This window comes from Pimephales promelas, chromosome 23 (assembly GCF_988280905.1).
Source record: "Pimephales promelas chromosome 23, fPimPro1.hap1.1, whole genome shotgun sequence".
Taxonomy (NCBI): domain Eukaryota; kingdom Metazoa; phylum Chordata; class Actinopteri; order Cypriniformes; family Leuciscidae; genus Pimephales; species Pimephales promelas.
Genome location: NC_142791.1, coordinates 238,506 through 259,111, shown reverse-complemented (window position 1 = coordinate 259,111; position 20,606 = coordinate 238,506). Strand labels below are relative to the sequence as shown.

The window sequence follows — 20,606 nt, the reverse complement described above, 5'->3', positions numbered from 1 at the left end:
ATTCATCATTTGTTGCATTCATTTTTTACATATGAAGAGTTCAGATGCAAAAGCCTCTAAATGCCATTTGAAATTTTCTTCTTTAATGATGATTTTTATCAAACTTGTATATTTAAGTTCAGTAATTTCACTTAAATAACAATTAATAGGCAATTATCATTGCCATTTAAGTGAAATCACTGAAATATACAAGCTTGATAAAAATCATCATTCTAGAAGAAAATTTCAAATGGCACTTAGAGGCTTTTGCATCTGAACTCTTCATATATACGAACTAGTAGTTTACTGAAAGTTTTCTTTAAGTGAATTTAACATTATACTTATAGTTTACTATGTATATATTAGGCCTATACTATGTTGACATGTTATTTTTATACTTGAAAAAATGCTTTTAACTGTACATTAATTTAAAAAACAAACAAACATGTCATTAGCTTCATGCATGCTGTTCTATCAAGACTTGAATGTTGGTTAGTTTCATAAAGAAAGCAGTTGAGAAAATCATGTTATTTACTCTATTCTACCCAACGCTTGTTACTATATAAACTTGAACATGTTATTGTAAAAGACAGTGTGTATGTTTTAAAAAAAGCATTTAATCACTTTTTTAATCACTACTTAATCAAAAATACTTAGAGAACTTAATTATACTGTTAAGTAGATCTCCATCAATTATAGGCCAAATATAGACCATTTTTCTAGATGTAAACAACACTGGTCCAGAAGCACTTCCTGTTTCAGTTTTCTTTATTTCACATGTAAAGAAAACATCTTAATAAACTTTTTGATTCTGTTGGTTGTATTTTATCCCAGCTTTTATGTAGTGTTAAAGAACTGAAACAGGAAGTGCTTCTGGACCAGTGTTGTTTACATCTTGCGAAATGGTCTATACATTGCCTTTTCTGTCAGTACATGTCAAGTATATATAAGTGCAATTTGAAGTATATTTCTAAGAAGTACATAAAAAGAAAAGAAGTATACTAATAGCACTCCTGTATAAAGTTGTTTTTCGTAAGGGTAAACATGACTGGAGATTACTCAAGTCCCGTCTCTTATTGAGCATTAAACTATTGGTCTTTTCATATGACTGTAATATTTTACAAATTCCTGCAACTTTTGTAGAATTTAACAATACAATACTAGCACTAAGGCCATTGCACACCGAGTCGTATGCGTTTTTTCGTATTTGTGATTCTGTGGCTCTGAATTGTCAAAACACCATTGAAACGTCTTGCTACGGATGCGAAAAACGCAGAAAATCGAACCAGAGTCATTTTTTTTTATGACGGACAAACTTTCGTAGGCAGTGTGCAAGCGTCATTGACATAAAGTGAGGTCCGTATTTATTTTTAACATGTGGAAATTTCGGACGTGAATTTCGGACTACAACATTCAAACTGGATATTTCCCATGGCTTTTTATGTTTGATAATGTTAAAACTAAGACCTTGTGTTTCAGGTTATCCACGCTATGACGTGATTGGGGACCACAGCAAAGGAGAATACCACCTCCTGATCCAGAGGACAGAACTGATCGATGACGGCAGCTTCGAGTGTCAAGCCATCCAGGCTGCGAGTCGATCTCGACCGGCTCGGCTCACCGTTCTGGGTCAGTGTCACTTCCAGAACCTTCCAAACCAGAGATGGATAGAATGATAGATGTTCAATTACAAGCAATTTCTCTTTTCTAATTGGAGCTTTTTTTGAGTGAGGATAGATGGATTGATGGATGAACCGATGGACAATCAGACAAATCGATGCATAATGCGCTCGAGCAGTAAAAGAGTAAAGAGAGCGAGGGGAAGAAACTACCGCCTCTGCAATACTGTGAATGTAGACAAGAACAAAGTCAATCTCTGAGTCAGATAAATGTGTGATATTCTGAAATCAGGGCTAATCAGCTTTAATAAGACACATTAGATATGTTTGCGATCAATACAGGCCCTGACACAAATGCATTGCGTCAGCTTAGCTCCCGGGCAGCCTGGCTCGGTCTGATTATCATTATCGATTTCTTTCCTTCCTTTGTTAAAACTATGATATATTCCAGAGGAATAAGTTCATTACGCCGGCCTCGAAGTAACAGAGTTTTAAACCGGTAATCTGAGTCTAGACGCTTAAAGCCGAGCGAAGATGCCGGCAATTCTAGGTCCATTAAAATGATTAATTATAGATGAGAGGCCGCTCATTTGTTTTTATTTTTTGCTGGTCTTGTGGCAGCAGAGACAAATCATCGTGTTCCCCAGGGCAGAGCCATTAGCCTGACGTCTAATCCCACACAAACTGGCTTACTTCTCAAAAGTTGCATACAAAACCACAAGCGGCTCCTGAGCGAGGTAATGAAGCTCCTGTAGGGAGTCCGTCATCGTCAATCCCCGTCACTTCCCTCCCGGGGGGACGACGGCGCATGACCACAATCAGACGTGGCGTCTCTCTATCTCTCTCCTGACAGCGGAGACTCGGAGTGCTCTTCGTAACCTGATTGGATCCCTCGCCTGTGAAGCCTTAAACCTGTCTTTGTCACTTACCGAGAAAAGATGCCTACGGAGGCTTTTTCCAGGGCTTCACTGCGATGCATTAAAGGGTTAGTTCAGCCAAAAATGACAATTCTGTCAGTATTTACTCACCCTCATGTTGTTCAACCCCGTAAGACCTTCGTTCATCTTCGCAACACAAATTAAGATATTTAAGATATTAAGATCGCTCCTGCATACTAGTCCATAGGCTTCTTTAGGGGAATGACTCGAAAAGTCATTAAAGACATCGTTAAAATAGTCCAAGTGACTACAGCGGCTCAATCTTAACTTTATCAAACGACGAAAACAAAACAAAAAACAACAAAAATAACAACTTTATTTCAACTATTGGTTTATTTCTCCCTCTGCGTGAGTCAGGTTACTAGTTTAATAGCGTAAGCTTCTGTTATTGTACGTCACACGCATCACACACACATGACCAGCGTCGGCCAATAGTGAGCCTTCGTGTGACGTAGCTTTACGCAATCACACTACGTTAACTGACTACAGGCTCATGGAGAAATAAACGAATAGTTGAAATAAAGTCGTTATTTTTGTTGTTTTTTTTGTTCTCGTCGTTTGATAAAGTTAAGATTGAGCCACTGTATTTACTTGGACTATCTTTAATGACTTTTCTTTTCGAGGCCAGCAAGAGTCATTCCCTCAAGAAGCCTATGGACTAGTATGCAGGAGCGATCTTAAAGGGTTAGTTCACCCAAAAATGAAAATTCTGTCAGTATTTACTCACCCTCATGTTGTTCCAACCCCGTAAGACCTTCGTTCATCTTCGCGACACAAATTAAGATATTTAAGATATTAAGATCGCTCCTGCATACTAGTCCATAGGCTTCTTGAGGGAATGACTCGAAAAGTCATTAAAGACATCGTTAAAATAGTCCAAGTGACTACAGGGGTCAATCTTAAGTTTATCAAACGACGAGAACACTTTTTGTGCGCAAAAAAACAACGAAAATAACGACTTTATTTCAACTATTCACTTCCTTCTCCATGAGCCTGTAGTCAGTTAACGTAGTGTGATTGCGTAAAGCTACGTCACACGAAGGCTCACTATTGGCCGACGCTGGTCATGTGTGTGATGCGTGTGACGTACAATAACAGAAGCTTACGCTATTAAACTAGTAACCTGACTCGCGCAGAGGGAGAAATAAACCAATAGTTGAAATAAACTCGTTATTTTTGTTGTTTTTGCGCACAAAAGTGTTCTCGTTGTTTGATAAAGTTAAGATTGAGCCGCTGTAGTCACTTGGACTATTTTAACGATGTCTTTAATGACTTTTCGAGTCATTCCCTCAAGAAGCCTATGGACTAGTATACAGGAGCGATCTTAATATCTTAAATATCTTAATTTGTGTTGCGAAGATGAACGAAGGTCTTACGGGGTTGGAACAACATGAGGGTGAGTAAATACTGACAGAATTTTCATTTTTGGCTGAACTAACCCTCTGAAGTCATGCTGCGCCGGTGAGTATGGCGTCTACGACCCCGTGAAGCCCTCATGCGAACTCAAAGCGAGTTTGGGCTTTCTTTTATTCTCTGTTCCTGTCTGATTTTGGGGTGTTTTCCAAGTGGCACGGCTTCGCTAAAGGCTCTCGAACAATCAGTCTCTGTTTCGCACGTGCGCTTTTGCACCAACACACACAGCGGCCGACCTGTCGGACTGACATTTGAACTTTGAGTATCCGTAGGAGAGTTGTGGGGTAACCCAGTTTGCTTTGTGGTGGCCAGGCTATTGAATAAGACATGAGGTGGGGTTGGTACACATTGCTGAAGAAGGACCCATGAGGCTAATTAGATCCAAGGAATCCCCCTGAAGCCAAGCCGAGGAGAGAGAGAGAGCGAGAGAGAGAGAGAGACACCGCGCTGCAACTCGCTGAACCATGGAGACAAACCCCAGCCACTTGTAAAGGTCACTATTGTTTAAAAAGAGCCACTGCAGTGTTTCTGTAGGCTCTCAGGCTCATTGTCTTCAGAGTTAAAGAGGCTTGTGCGATTTGGCTCTTTTCAGACTTAATTAGAGGCTTTCTTTCCTTCTTGACGCCATTGAATGCGAATGATCAGGCAATGTGGAACAGAAGTACAGTTCATTCAAGCTCTCTTACTTTTATAGTCTTATTAGAAACAATTACTTGCTTATTTAAAAGTGTGAAAATAACTTGTTGTGTTTATGAAAGGCAGGGGTCCACAAACAAACCCTCGGACCACCAAACATAATCACACGGAAGCAGCGCTTTATCGTCCCACAAGCACTCTGTCGTTTATAGTAATGGTATTTTTTGCCACTATAGACCATTTCACAAGATGTAAACAACACTGGTCCAGAAATCATGTCATGTCATGTTTCATGTCAATGTTTTTGGTTACAGTCTCATTTTCAATTATTGTATTCACTAACACTGTTTGCTATTGTAATTTAAGTAAATTATTGCATTCAAAAACACTTTTTAGACCTAAAATATTTAGGCCTAAAATCTTTGAATGGTAGATGGACTAAAAGCCAAAAATCTCATAGTCATATCACATTAATCAGGTCAAAATATGGACTTCTCAGGCTATAGTGGGAGAAAAGCTAGTGGATTAAAGCTTTGTAGAAGATGTTATCCTCTGCCTTAAGATCGTGTTGAACAAGCCTCGTTAACCTGTCCCGGAGGGAGACAAACATCAGTCCTAATGAGCGGATAGGAGACGGCAATTACTGTGTTTCAAAGCAAAGAGGCTGTCCTGTTCCTCCTCTCCGTGGATAAGACACCGGCCACTTGATTCTTTGAAAGCGGTGTAAAGATGGGCTATTGCCTTTTTCCTTCTTATTGTGGGTTTCTCACCCAATTGCACAGCAAGCTAACTCGTCCAGATCTGAGCGAATATGCTCCCCGTCTCCTCATGTTAATGTCAGCACCAGCGTTGGCCGCGAAAAGTCAGATCGCAGGCAGATTGAGAAGAGAAAGCAAACAACGACGTGATGAAATTGAAAATGCAGAGTTCACAGATGAAGAACAGCCAAATGCCATTGTTCACTGTTTCCCACACTATAAAGTTCTCTTGGTTTTAAATGCAGGAATTATCACCTCAGTCTGCAGCGAGTGTGATGAGTTTCTAAAAATGTATTGAAGTTTGCAGCAGCTGGTCCTCCGTTCGAACGCCACGCTTTGTTGAAAAGGTAGCAGGCGTGCAGCAACATCTGCATCTCCAGAAACGTGGATTCACAGACCGGTGTTTCAGGCTTCTGTGTCACAGCTGAATACAAATCCTCACTAACGTGACAGAGGTGCAAAACTTACAGATTTATGCAATGTCTAAAAATTATCTTGCAAAGTGCTAAATGTGAGTAACAATAGGATTTGCTTGAAGAAAAAAGAAAGAAAGAAAGAAAAGTTCCAAAAAAGAAATGGCTGAATCGTGGTCAGTGGACGAAGTGCAGACGATCCTCTCGTTAGGATAAACTATAACGATCCGTCTATAATCCCACACACTTTGAAGCGCTGCTAACGGCAGTGGAAAAGCAAACCGTGCCAAGTCGAGTCGAGTCGAACAAAGCAGTGGAAAAGCGAAGCGAACCGAAGCGTAACAACAGTGAAAAATCTCCATTACATGCGGTTTACACTCTACTCGTGTGTTAGCAATTTGAATGTAACGATGCATTAAAAAGTTAATGGCTAAACAGATGCAATAAAATGTAGACAACATTGAATAAATACATTTTCGTCAGGTTAGATATTGATAATTAATCCCTTACACCCCTTTATCTTTATTAACCCCTTTATTAACATTTTTCAGCCGTGTTTGTAGTTCTAACCGAGTCCTCGTCTAACGCGCGATGGGTTTTGGGCAATATCAGATTCTGACCGGATATAGTTGACCATCCGGGTCGATTTGGGAGCAGTGTTGTGCCTGAACGGGTTCATATTTTGGGCGAAAGTGAACTGAACGTACTGTATTACTGGCTGATGAACGGTACTGTGAACACATGCTGTTTTCTGTCACGATTCGAGCGTTTAGAAAAAAGATTTATGAGACAGATTTCAGTGGTGATTTCAAAAATGAAATTTAATCATACGCTTTCCCCATTCAAAGAAATAGGAGCAGCCCAAGACACATTTCAAAGATGGCCGCCGAGTGAAATGACATCTTAAAGCCATTTTGATTTTAAAGGATTAGTTCACTTTTCAAAAAAAATTTGCTGATAATTTACTCACCCCCATGTCATCCGAGATGTCCATGTCTTTCTTTCCTCAGTCGAAATGAAATTAAGGTTTTTGATGAAAACATTCCAGGATTTTCTCCATATAATGGACTTCAATGGGAACCAAATGGTTCAAGGTCCAAAAAACACTTTCAGTACAAACTGCAAACTGTTCAAAGGGCTTTAAACGACACCAGACGATGAATAAGGGTCTTATCATGCGAAACGATCGGGTATTTAATAAATAAATAACAAAGTTTAAGTTTTATAAGCTCAAATGTTCGCCTTGCTCTGTTCTGTGATGCGCATTCGTGACTCTCCTGTTCGAACTCGTTCAAATCTTTTTGCGAGTCATTTGGTTCATTCAACTTTGACTCGGAAAAAGATTCGTTCATTTTGATGAACGAGTTCGAACAGGAGAGTCACGAACGCGCATCACAGAACAGAGCAAGGCGAGCATTTGAGCTTATAAAACTTAAACTTTGTTATTTATTTATTAAATACCCGATCGTTTCGCTTGATAAGACCCTTATTCATCGTCTGGTGTCGTTTAAAGCCCTTTGAACAGTTTGCACTGAAACTCTCATTTGGACCTTGAACCGTTTGGTTCCCATTGAAGTCCATTATATGGAGAAAAATCCTGGAATGTTTTCATCAAAAACCTTAATTTCTTTTCGACTGAGGAAAGAAAGACGTGGACATCTTGGATGACACGGGGGTGAGTAAATTATCAGCAAAAGGTTTTTGAAAAGTGAACTACTCCTTTAAGTATGCAATATTAAACATGTGGACAACTTTACTACATCTCTAAAATGTTACATTTTCAAAATGGATTTGTGTTTTAGAAGCTGTCCACTCATCAATATTGTTCAAATCAGTGTCCAAACTGAATCCAAATGGCATCGGAATGAAATCAAGATCGCATTGCAATATCACAGGGAGGAACAGGAAAGTAAATCTGCGTCGTGACAGGCTCCTCCTGGGATGTGGACGGGACACAGCGCTCTGATTAAAGCTGCTGTTCGCTGCTCAGGCCCAAGGGTTCTCCGTGTGGTCCATGCTGGATCTCAGGCCTTCCCTCCCAAAGATGCTTTATAGAGAACTGGAGCAGAAGGACTGGGATAAATCCAGCTCTCGATCCAGCTCTTGTGTCAATAATGGCACCCTGTAGTTAAAGCTCATCAAGCTGACATCTATTTATTTACTTATACTCACTATTCATGTCATCAGCGAAGAACAAGCACGCTGAACCTAAAGCCTAATTGAACTCTAAAACGGATCGCCTCAATAGATTTACAGTAGCCCAATCCATGGCAGTCTGACAAATAGTATTAGTGTTAATTGAAATTAAGAAGTTGGTCAATTATCTGATGCATTGGCCAAAGGTTTCAGGATGAAAAGAGATAAATCTGCAATACAACGTTTAGTTTTCTTCACAGAGTATCTGAAAAGTCTCACTTGAGGCTGTTTCCTTTAAACAGAGTGAACGGTTTGCAATTGAAAAACACACACAAGGTCGAAGGGTCGCATTGATAAGCTGGCGGGAGGATGTAAGACGATGATTTCTATTAAAAACAGACGGAGATGTTGAGTGCTGCGAGGCTGTTCGGATGTTGTTGCACTTTTTATTGACAATTGATGTTGATCTCTTGTTTCATGGTTAGTTTACTTCACCTCGGCGTAAAGCTGTTTTCATTAATTATGTAAAAATAGTCCCGGGTTTAACATTTACAGCCCTTGTGTTAACATTTAACATTTCAAAATGTTATTCCACCTTCCTCATTCGATTTTAATTGGATTTCCTACAGTTCGTTTGAGTCTAGTGCAACGGGCGTTCAGCAGGAACTTTTAAAAGGTTTTAAGGTCACCATTATCTGATCAACAAGAGCCCAGTTTCAAACAACACTCAAGAATATTTCACTAAAAGATCACATCTGCTTCTGTTGAAAGAGTGTTTTTAAGAGTTAATACACCTGAAAAGAAGCAGGCGACGGGATAATTGCTGAAGGCTGTGTGCCGCTGTGTGGTACAGCAACTAAACTCAGGATGAAAGTGATTAATCCTCCGTGCTTCCCATTCCTGCGAGAGAGAGAGAGAGAGAGAGACCTCTCCAGATGGAAGACCAAATCCAGGTACATTACAAAATAGGTCACATTTCCCAGAATGCCCCTTCTCTCTTGTTTCCAAAATGAAATTGCTCCATTTTTCTCCTCACACATGCTGAATGACTGGAGGTGTCTCGAGGGCCCGGTGCATCAAGAGGCCAGAGACAGAAGTAATTCGGGCTGTTCGTCAGGCTCCGTGTGAGAGTTTCTCCCCGGTCTGTATGATTAATCCACCGTTGACCCGCTCACACAAAGACGATGGTTTAGGCTTTAGAGTCGCACCAGGGCATATTTGCAAACATGGCGTTCACGGGAAGGTTTAACATGGTCATGCCAGTTTTTGGCGCTCAAAAGGAGAGGGATCCGTGTCACATGGAAAGCCACTATCCAAAGCCAGTGTGTGGATCCACAGCGTAATATATTGGCACTTTGCTCTCTGGGATTCACAGACTTGAATGTTGGACGGCTGTGCCAGTTTAGGAAGTGTCTCTCTCTCGCTCTAATTCAGACCCATCAATAACAGAAACTGAGCAGACTGATGGACTGAACTGGTGTGCTCATTTGCATACACTTAGCCTGTGCTCCATCAGTCCCGGAAAACAATCCCAGCATGCAATTGTAAGCTATGTTTGTAAAAAACAAAAAAAAAACAAATGCGTTTGCTCTAAACTGGCAAAGCACTTAGTCGTTAAAGCAAGCTGTTAAGGATGTCCAGATGGGAAAAGGAATATGACACGGACTTTAATTGCTCCTGGAAACGAGAATGGATTCTGAGTGGATGGACGTACTTTGAGTCACTCATTTAAATATGGCAAAGGGATTTCATTCCAGTTTTCAATGTTTCAGTAGTAAGGAAGAATCTCTATCTATCACTCAAAAAAATTATTTTAGCTCTTTGTTCAATTTCATTAATTAAAATGAGCATATACGACACAATCCTTCATAGAAGTGATTCCAGCTTAATTTCATTAAATGTAATCAATGTAATCTTTTAAAAATTTGGTTTACCAAATTTTTTTAATTGAGCCAACATGAATATTTTACATTCGTCTTAAACGGATGTCACTCAAAAAATGAATTTTGGCCTCTTGTTAAAATAATTAATTAAAATAAGCAAAAGTAACATGATTGTTAATATTGTCACAACTTCATTTAATTGTGTTCAATCAACCGAATTCATTTGTGTGAAATCTACATGAATCGTTGTTGACATCTAACTGGGCAGTGGATCTGTAGTTCCCAGCATGCTTTGCAAGTCTCTGCATTAAGAGGGTCAATTTATGGAAAAGGTGTTATTTTATGTGTTTATCAGTAAATGGAAAGATGTTGTTAGTTAATGTTGTTGTTTTATGTTCAGTTATGTTAGAAACTTGGAGTACTTTCTGTAATGTTTTTGAATTTTGTGGTTACCATTATGCAGAAGAGTGGTGACTGTGTTTAGGTCAGTATAGTGTTCAGACTCAATATTACACTATATGTGCTTTAATCTTCCTGTTCGGGTACTTAGTATACACTATGTGTAAACCTCACTCACAGTCCTGCACAAGTAATATAATATTACTATGTAAAAATAGTTTAAAAGTGTCTATCATTAGAAGTGACCACTGAGTCATAATAACTAAAATTATAATGTTGTTGAATTAAGGCAGGACAAAACTAAATGTACAGTAGTTAACCTGACAAAACTTTATCTAGTAGGAATGACTAAATTAATTTAAATTCATACAACAAGATTACAACAAATAATTTCAAACTAATTTGAATTTGTTGGAAAAATGTAATTCAATTTCGTGGAAAACCTTTCCTTAATTTAATTAAGTTCGTTCAACAGTTTATTTTTTGAGTCTATCTATCTATCTATCTATCTATCTATCTATCTATCTATCTATCTATCTATCTATCTATCTATCTATCTATCTATCTATCTATCTATCTATCTATCTATCTAATATTTGTAATCCATCCATCATCCATTTACACTGTTCAAAAGTTTGGGTTCGGTAAGGATTTGAAAGAAGTCTCTTATGCTCATCATAATAAATCAAATAGCCTAAAGGCTGAATATATTACAGTAAATATTAAAAATAAGTAAAAATAACTTTTTTTTTGTCATTTTAAAATGTCATTTATTCCAGTGATGGCCTCATTACTCCAGTCTTCACTGTCACACGATCCTTCAGAAATCAGTCTAATATAATTGTGAATGTTCAAAATAGCTGTGCTGCTTAATATTTTTGTGGAATGCATACAGGATTGTTGAAAAGGTTAGTTGACCCAAAAATGAAAATGATATGATTGAAATGACATGAAATGTTTCATAGTGGCTGTGAACACATAAACAGAATTACTTTCCTGTCATGACAGACTTAATCAGTTTCCTACTTTTCGTTTTTCCATCCTCTAATCTCTATTTCTCTGCTTCTCTGCAATGACAACTCGACGTGTCTGTGGCCTTTATACACAGAGGCAGAAGGGGAAATCTATTTATTCGTTCCCAGAACCGTATGATTTTTCAAGCCGGAGGGAGACTTGATTGGTTCCAGGGAAGAAATACCAGCTAACAAATCACACAGGACTCGTGGGCCAAATCTCCACGGTCTCATACGCGACACAGAGGAGTCTGAAGGGAAGATGTCCAGCGTCTGAGACGAGGAACATGCTCAGAACGTCCCCTTTGCACCCTAAACTTCGCTGTTACCATGGCGCCTTGAGGCTCAAACGTGTCTGATTGGCCCGAGAGTAAAAGCTGGCTGAAGTCTAATCAGTGAGATGTGAGTAATGGGGTCTCAGCTTCCTTCTTAATAAAGTCAGCCTCTCGGGGACCAACGGCCACCCCGAGCCGGCCCGTTCCGGCATCTTGAAGTGGTGTCGTCTCTCCGGAGCGCTCGGGATGTAGCAGCTGCTTGTTGCCTTTGATTTAGACTTGCCCTAGATATGCTCTCTAATGAGCCGAGTGCCCAATCAATAATTTACCTGCGTGTGAGTGAGGAGCAGGCTGATCAGGGCTGCAATCAGTGCTATACGCGAGCCGATTTTGACTCATCTTTTGCCTTGTGCCATTGTTTGTGATACTAGAGGATAAACTTCCCTGTGATTTTCTTCTTCTTCTCCAGTTCCTCCGGATGACCCCGTGATAATCGGAGCGCCTGTGGTGAGCTTGCGTGCGGGGAACTCGCTAAACCTCACCTGTCACGCTGACAACGCCAAACCGGCCGCCTCCATCATCTGGATCCGCAACGGAGAGGTACTGAACGGAGCGGCGTACACCAAGGTACGACTAAACCCCATGCAGAACCGTGATGGATCCGTGGCCTGTGTTTCACAATCATGTGCAGGCATCAAAGATGCAATTCACCTATTATGCCCCAAACATTTTTGACTTACATCTGATGCCCAAAAATGCTGTTTCAAACATTTGTATTCAGTCTTTTGTGAATGTTTAATTTCTTACTGTAACTTGAATGATCCAATTTGCATATAATGGCCAAAATGTTTATCTTTGAACATTCGACTGCTCATGAAACATGCTGTTTTTGATTCAGTTCAGATGTGCACTTGATTCCCAATTGCTTTTTAAAATGTTTTTTAATCGTTTCATTTCAAACTATCACACGATAACCCCTTTATTGAGTGTTTCATTTTAAATCAAATAAACGAATGTGCTGATGTCGGCCAAAAAATCGTATCCTAAATGTTTCACATGTAATCTGAACATCCAAACACGTGTGACGGCCCCCAAAACACCGTCCTATCAGGTGTTTCATTATAAACTGAATAGATTCAATTCAAGCATTTGATCACTTACTGTATGTAATTGCCAAAAACACTCACATTTTACTGAGAGATTTTAACCTTGAAATATTCGGACAAACATTTTTGAATGTTCAAGTACTTGTATGATGCCCAAAAATGATGTCTTGAGTGTTTCATTACAAAGTGAAATTCAGAAATCTGATCCTGAAAAAACGTTTCAAATGATTTTAATTCAATTCAAACGTTCAAATATTCAATTAATAGCCAAAAAACCTGATTTAGCTCAAATGGGGCTTCAGTTTAAATATACATGCATTGCTTTCAAACGCTCGAGCGCTTCTACGCCACCCAAACGTGTGTATAGGTGAACGTCGCCTGCTCTCGGTACTCTTTTGCCTGCGGTTGATTTTTTCAATATCACGTGTCAAAAAAGAAAAAGAGTCTCTTATGAAATCCTGCACTTCGCCTGACTGCGTGTCCTCGAAACGCTCAGCTCTGTCAAATTAATGACAAGTGAGGACTAATTTTTAATTTAATCCTTGGGGCAAAGTGAAGCTGTAATGCAGTGCTTTGAATATGTCATAATGGAAAGACGTTATGAATGTGTTCCTCAGCAATTTGCTCAGTTGGCCGGCTTCAGGGAGGAAATGGAGAGAGAAGGAAATGTGTTTAAAGGGCCGCTCATACTATGATTGGAGAGCGTAATCTGCTCGTTTTGAGTAAGCCGAAGCCCTCAGCACCCACCGGAGAGAGTCCCTTCATTAATTAACCAGGCCTAATTTAGACACAAGCAAGCTAGACAGGTTACCTCTTTTTCCCAACAGAAGTGCCGCTTTCAGATCTGGAGACTCTTTTAAACGCCTCTGAAATGATCAAGTGCCTCCATGAGACGGATAAAAACAAAGCCGTTCACGTCTCCAGTCATTCCGGTGTAAACTGGATATGAAAACAGGAGGGCTGAGACAAAACAGCTTTTTTTCAAATTTACCGAGGACTTATCGTGGATTAATCTGTGTTAAACGTGTTCACAGGTGCTGCTGCTTCCGTCCTCATGAGGATGAATAGAGATTACAGGACGGTTTCACACTGATTTCCATTGAATTGTCACCACGTTCAGACAGAAAATCGACAGCATAATAACCATAATGCGTGTAATCACACACTCATACAGTGCTGGTTATAGAAACAGCAAACAAGTGGAGCTATCGTTTATGGATACACATTTGATATAACACATATTTATTTAGTGACAGGTGCACTCTAAAAATGCTGGGTTGTTTTAACCCAACTTTGGGTCAAAAATGGCCAAAGCCAGCCATTGGGTTAGATGTTTTAATTACATGTTTAACCCAAGGTTTGGGTTTGGTTGAAACAGGTAAACGTCGGAGAATGCTTGGTCTCATCTCTCGAGATCCAGTGAGATATTCGAGTGTCAGTACACTTTGATTTATAACTGAACACACTGAAAGTCTAATGACAGGGAGAGCCTCGTCTCGTCGTAACACAATTACCTTTTAGAAAAATGTCAGATGATGAACGCACGACGGATTTGAATTTTTCATATTTCTCCAGGAATCGAGCTGCTCTCTTTATTGGGTTATTTGATTAATTCTCAGCGAGAATCTCTTGTAGCTGCGAGGCAGACGGCTGTTTCGGATGAAGTCAATATCCTTCAAATATCTGTACCAATTTTTTAATAATCTTTCCTCAATAAACACGGTTCCTCTATATGGCTTGAAGTGCAGGTAATATGGCTTTATGAAGTGTGTAACCTCAACGCCGATGAAAGGTTCCTCTTGATGCAGATTTCAGCACAAAGCTAGTCTGATATAGCAAAGCAGACCATTGTAGAGCGCTCTCTCTGTACACGTGCTGATCGGGTGCTCGAGGGTTGATGGTTGCAAGTGTCTTTGACCCACTCGAGCCTCAACTCTGACCATCTTGAGTTGTTTGGCTCGTACTCGAGTGCGAGTTTGAGGTTTGTGTTTGTGTCTTGATGCAGACGCTGTTGCGAGACGGCAGAAGAGAGAGCACGGTGAGCACGCTCCACGTCTCCGCCTCCAACATCGCGAGCGGCCAGCGGATCACCTGCCGCGCCTCCAACAAAGCGGCGCCCAACGGCAAGGAGGCCACGGTCACCATCGACATCCAGCGTGAGTGAATCCTCCTGTTCAGACATGATTAGCGGCAGACAGGCTGGAGCTCACCTGCCTTCTGTTTCCCTGTCTGCGTGGATGAATTATTCACATGAAGATCCGCTATGTGCTGCTGTCCTATTTTCTGTCTCCAAACAGCCGTTGTGTATGCATGCGATCTGATGTCTGAGCTCATGTCGTACTCAAGACTTGACACGATTTTTGTTTCTCCTTGTTTTTTGTTTTGGAGAAGGAATTGTAAAAGTGTCAGTTCCTCTGCAGGAGGCGTAGAGGGATGCTGCAAAGCTTTAAGCCGGTTATTGTCCACACAAATGCTAATTATTAGCTTTCTAAACGTCGCAAGACCAGATCCTGCTTGTGTTTACGGGCATTTTGCTTATTTTTTATTTATAGCAGCCATAAGCTCCGCTGTCAAAAGTGTGTCTGAAAGCGCTAAAAATGAAAGGCCTTAACTAATTCAGCGCGAAGATTAGCATTTGATGAAATATTTCTGACAATCTATGCACAGGGAACAAAGGCGTTCTTTCAGTGTGGAAAGATATTAACTCTGACTAATAAAGCGGAAAATATATCATATTGAAAGATCCATAAGTTCTGACAGCTCCTTTCTTCACGTCCGTAAAGTCTGTTTTAGTTTGCCCGGAAGGAAAGCGTCTCGGCACAATGGAGCTCAAATTCTCAATAGGAAGCGTAAAGCGGAGAGCGTTTGTGTGTGGGGTTTGCTCCGCCGGACTCTGCCCCGATCATCGTGTCATGCAGAACAATAGAAGGGTTTCACTGTAGGCCTCTTTCCACCCTGAACGCCGCAGACGCCCCTGATTGGTCAGTTTCCATGATGTCACTACTGTGAGGTCACTACCTCTCAAAAGATGGAAAATTTCATATTTTTTAATGTTTTTGAAAAGAATGTCTCTTATGCTCTTATGTATGGAAGCTTTCTTCCACCACTGAATAAAAAATAAATAAATAAATTGTAAGATATACTGTAAAGTCACAATTCTGAAAAGCAATCGCAATTGTGAGGAAAAAAGACAGATTTGAGATTTTTTATCTCACATTTCTGACTTTTTTCTCACATTTGGGGATTTACATCTCAAAATTCTGATATCTTTTCTCAGAATTGTGAGATAAAACTTGCAATTGCAACTTATCAGGCCAATTCTAAGGGGAAAAAACACTGACTTTCCCCCCCGCAGAATAGTTTATATCTCTCAATTCTGACTTTATATCTCGCAATTTCAATTTTATATCAATCAATTCTGACTTTATATCTCTCAATTCTGACTTTATATCTCGCAATTTCAATTTTATATCAATCAATTCTGACTTTATATTTCGCAATTCTGACTTTATATCTCACAATTCTGACTTTATATCTCACAATTCTGACTTTATATCTCGCAATTTCAATTTTATATCAATCAATTCTGACTTTATATTTCGCAATTCTGACTTTATATCTCACAATTCTGACTTTATATCTCACAATTCTGACTTTATATCTCGCAATTTCAATTTTATATCAATCAATTCTGACTTTATATCTCACAATTCTGACTTTATATCTCGCAATTTCAATTTTATATCAATCAATTCTGACTTTATATCTCACAATTCTGACTTTATATCTCGCAATTTCAATTTTATATCAATCAATTCTGACTTTATATCTCACAATTCTGACTTTATATCTCACAATTCTGACTTTATATCTCGCAATTTCAATTTTATATCAATCAATTCTGACTTTATATCTCACAATTCTGACTTTATATCTCACAATTCTGACTTTATATCTCGCAATTTCAATTTTATATCAATCAATTCTGACTTTATATCTCACAATTCTGACTTTATATCTCACAATTCTGACTTTATATCTCGCAATTCTGACTTTATATCTCGCAATTCTGACTTTATATCTCACAATTCTGACTTTATATCTCACAATTCTGACTTTATATCTCGCAATTTCAATTTTATATCAATCAATTCTGACTTTATATCTCACAATTCTGACTTTATATCTCACAATTCTGACTTTATATCTCGCAATTCTGACTTTATATCTCACAATTCTGACTTTATATCTCACAATTCTGACTTTATATCTCGCAATTCTGACTTTATATCTCGCAATTCTGACTTTATATCTCGCAATTCTGACTTTATATCTCACAATTCTGACTTTATATCTCACAATTCTGACTTTATATCTCGCAATTCTGACTTTATATCTCGCAATTCTGACTTTATATCTCACAATTCTGACTTTATATCTCGCAATTCTGACTTTATATCTCGCAATTCTGACTTTATATCTCGCAATTCTGACTTTATATCTCGCAATTCTGACTTTATATCTCACAATTCTGACTTTATATCTCACAATTCTGACTTTATATCTCACAATTCTGACTTTATATCTCGCAATTCTGACTTTATATCTCGCAATTCTGACTTTATATCTCGCAATTCTGACTTTATATCTCACAATTCTGACTTTATATCTCACAATTCTGACTTTATATCTCGCAATTCTGACTTTATATCTCACAATTCTGACTTTATATCTCGCAATTCTGACTTTATATCTCGCAATTCTGACTTTATATCTCACAATTCTGACTTTATATCACCCAATTCTGACTTTATATCTCGCAATTCTGACTTTATATCTCACAATTCTGACTTTATATCTCACAATTCTGACTTTATATCTCGCAATTCTGACTTTATATCTCACAATTCTGACTTTATATCTCACAATTCTGACTTTATATCTCGCAATTCTGACTTTATATCTCGCAATTCTGACTATATCTTGCAATTCTGACTTTATATCTCGCAATTCTGACTTTATATCTCGCAATTCTGACTTTATATCTCGCAATTCTGACTTTATATCTCACAATTCTGACTTTATATCTCGCAATTACCTTTTTTATTTTTCATTCTGTGGCGGAAACAAGCTTCCATACTTTTATTTATTTTTTGATTAAAAATATAGTAGAAACTGTATTATGTTAAATATTATGATAATTTAAAATAAAATTAAGCCTTAAAGGAATAGTTCACTTCAAAATGAAAATTCTGTCATAATCTGTTCACCCTCAAGTTGTTTCAAACCAAAAGAAGATATTTTGAAGAATGTCAGAAACATTGATTTCCATATTATTATTTATTATGTCAATGGGGTCCATCAGGTTACTGACATTCTTCAAAATATCTTCTTGTGTTCAGCAGAAAAAGAGAGAAATTCATGAACTTGATGACAGAATTTTGATTTTGTTGTGAACTATTCCTTTAAATTCCACTTAATTATTCCAAGCTAGTATAGTTTATGAGCAAGTCAATGAAACTGCTTTGTCAAGAGAGATTTACCTTACGATTGAGAGTTGAGCTTCCCTGTAGCCCGTGTGTGATGGGAGTAATCCCGCCGTGTGTAACCTGCGCCAGGTCTAACGCCAGTTCAGTGAAGCAGAGAGCCGCTGTGGGCGCACACTGAAGAACATGTGCTGGGTAAATAAGAGTTGACTGAGAGCAGAGGTGCTGGAACCGTGGGGACCCGAGCTGGCACCAGCGCCGTTCTCCCGCGGCTTCACGTCTTCAATATTCAGACAGCGCAGCTGTTAAGTGACGTGCCATAATGGAAATGTGTTTTTTGGCAGACCTGTCAGTTTGAAGAGCTCACAAAATGTTTTCCACTATTTCCGGAGATTATTTACCGAAAACAGTTTCGCTATATGGCGCATGCTGTTTTTTCCATTTATCCTTCCCTGTAGGTAATTGGCCAAAAATAACAGTTATAAAACCTGCCGGTCTGATCAAATACGGCAACGTGACCGAGTTCCCCGAGTTCATCAGAGTAATGGAGAATGTTTAGATTTCATTTCATCTGAAGTTTTGTGTTGGGCTGATAAACAGCGGGTACATGAGTCACTGCTGACCTAAATAAGCATGTTGCTTTTCACTTTAACTGAGAGACTCTGGCCCTTCTCTTCATATTAGACAGGAAACATTTGCTCGTAATCATTTCTAAGCTCTTGGCTGTGAAAGCGCTGGCCTATTTATCAGGACTCCTGCAGAACCCGCTTCATTTGTCCTGACCCTCCTGTGAAACCACAATCACTGAGACCATTTGGGCTCTCCTATAACTATATATATATATAGAGAGAGAGAGATGCATCTGATTTAATTAAATCTACAGTAGGATTTGATTTGGTCCTCAAGAAACATTTTGGAAAATATATATTTTGCATACTTGATAAAATAGGTTTGATTGTCAAATTAAAATGAATCAGAATCTATAGATTTTGGTTATATTGTATATAAGAATAGTAATGTAGTTCAGACATAATAGTAATTTTGCAGGATTTCTAATCATTCTCTGTTGTTTGAGTTTCAGTAACTCTCTGGTTAAGGTTTTAGGTGGACTGAGCGTGCAGACCGAACCTCATCTCTACCAGAAAAAACCAACTGGGTCCTTTTTTGTAAACTGATAGAGTTTTATTGGGCCTGTTCTGCAGGGATATTGCGGATATACAGCGTGTGCATTTGTTTAATCAGATGCTCTTCAGTGTGCCGGAGTTAAGGGCTCGTATCGCTCTTCATTGATGTGGTGCTACTTTTTAATTAGTCTGACACCCTCCTAGACTGCCATTGATTAATCCCACAGAACCGGACATTTGAAAAGAAGACTTGATGATGGCGAGTCATGGAAAGTTTCTCGTTGGTTCCTCTTCACACCGCACAGCTTCGAGAAGGATCTCTGGACTCAACCAATCTTCATGGGCTAGATACACAAATTAATCTGCGACGTGTTGACATTCACATCTCCACCACTCGCATGTTCTCTCTTTAAAGGTCATCAATGCCTCTGAACCACATTCAGTAATTAAAACTTCCCCATTAAACAACACGTTCATATTTCATAAAAGCTTCTCAGAGCTCGTCATCAGTCTGCGGTGCCCCTTTTGGACGTTCTCCCTCTGGATTTGGCTTTATTGTGAAGGCGTCTAATATTGTTCACGGCGAGTGCGACCGGTACATCTCATCTCATCTCATCTCATCTGACCCTGTGCTTGAACGTGGCGTGAAGATCTCCGGCGCCGTTAGCTTGCGCGAAGCGGTTCGGTTAAGAATTAGCCCCCAGGAGAACGTCTCTCAGCTTCTCAAAGTAATTGCCTTGTAAATAAGAGCGGGATTGAAACATTGCTGTTTGTTAGGAATAATTAATGACCACATGGAGACGCGTGTGGAGCCTCTCGTGAGCTCCTGCTCTCGCTCCACACAAAGGAAACTCACAAGAGGTGCTTCATGGAGCTCAAGCAAACACGAGTCCTCCATCGCCCTCGGGTCCTCCGTCTATGTTTACAGGACTCGCTGCTTTTCAGATGCATATTCACATGCAATACTTTTTGGTTTTTGGAAAACTGGAATTCCCAATGTTACCACAATCCAGTGCAAACTTCATTTAAAATGAATGATCACAAGTCAGTGTTGATTCTGTACCATCTGAGGGTCTGGGCGTTCTCAATCGGCTCGCCAGTTTAATGTATGTTTTCAGTGTTTAAATGGAAGTTAAAGTGAGTGTCAGCTAGAAGAGTTAAAATCCAGTGCTAAACCTGATGAATAAAATATATATTGAATAAAATAAATATATATAAAATAATATTGTATTTTAATGACTATGCTCTCATTTTTCATTGACAGTTATTTCACTAAATATAAATTACATGTTTATGCAACATTCCTAATATTCTAAGTAGTAGTTCTTTCAGTGTGATTAAATATTTTTAATATGGTTAAATTTATGAAAGCACATATCACATTCATTCAGCTATTTTAAAAGACTTGAATAAGAGCAGAAACACATG

General features: G+C 39.0%; 1 protein-coding gene across 3 annotated transcripts in view; it reads left to right on the top strand.

Moving 5' to 3' along the window:
• Positions 1-20,606, top strand: part of kirrel3a (kirre like nephrin family adhesion molecule 3a) — a 152,828-nt gene that overhangs the window by 109,194 nt on the left and 23,028 nt on the right. For all 3 annotated transcript variants that reach the window (XM_089126089.1, XM_039677842.2, XM_089126090.1), the window contains exons 3-5: positions 1,459-1,608; positions 11,932-12,089; positions 14,574-14,724. In XM_089126089.1, the coding sequence (XP_088982215.1) occupies positions 1,459-1,608; positions 11,932-12,089; positions 14,574-14,724 (459 nt within the window). The remainder of the gene's footprint in view (positions 1-1,458; positions 1,609-11,931; positions 12,090-14,573; positions 14,725-20,606) is intronic.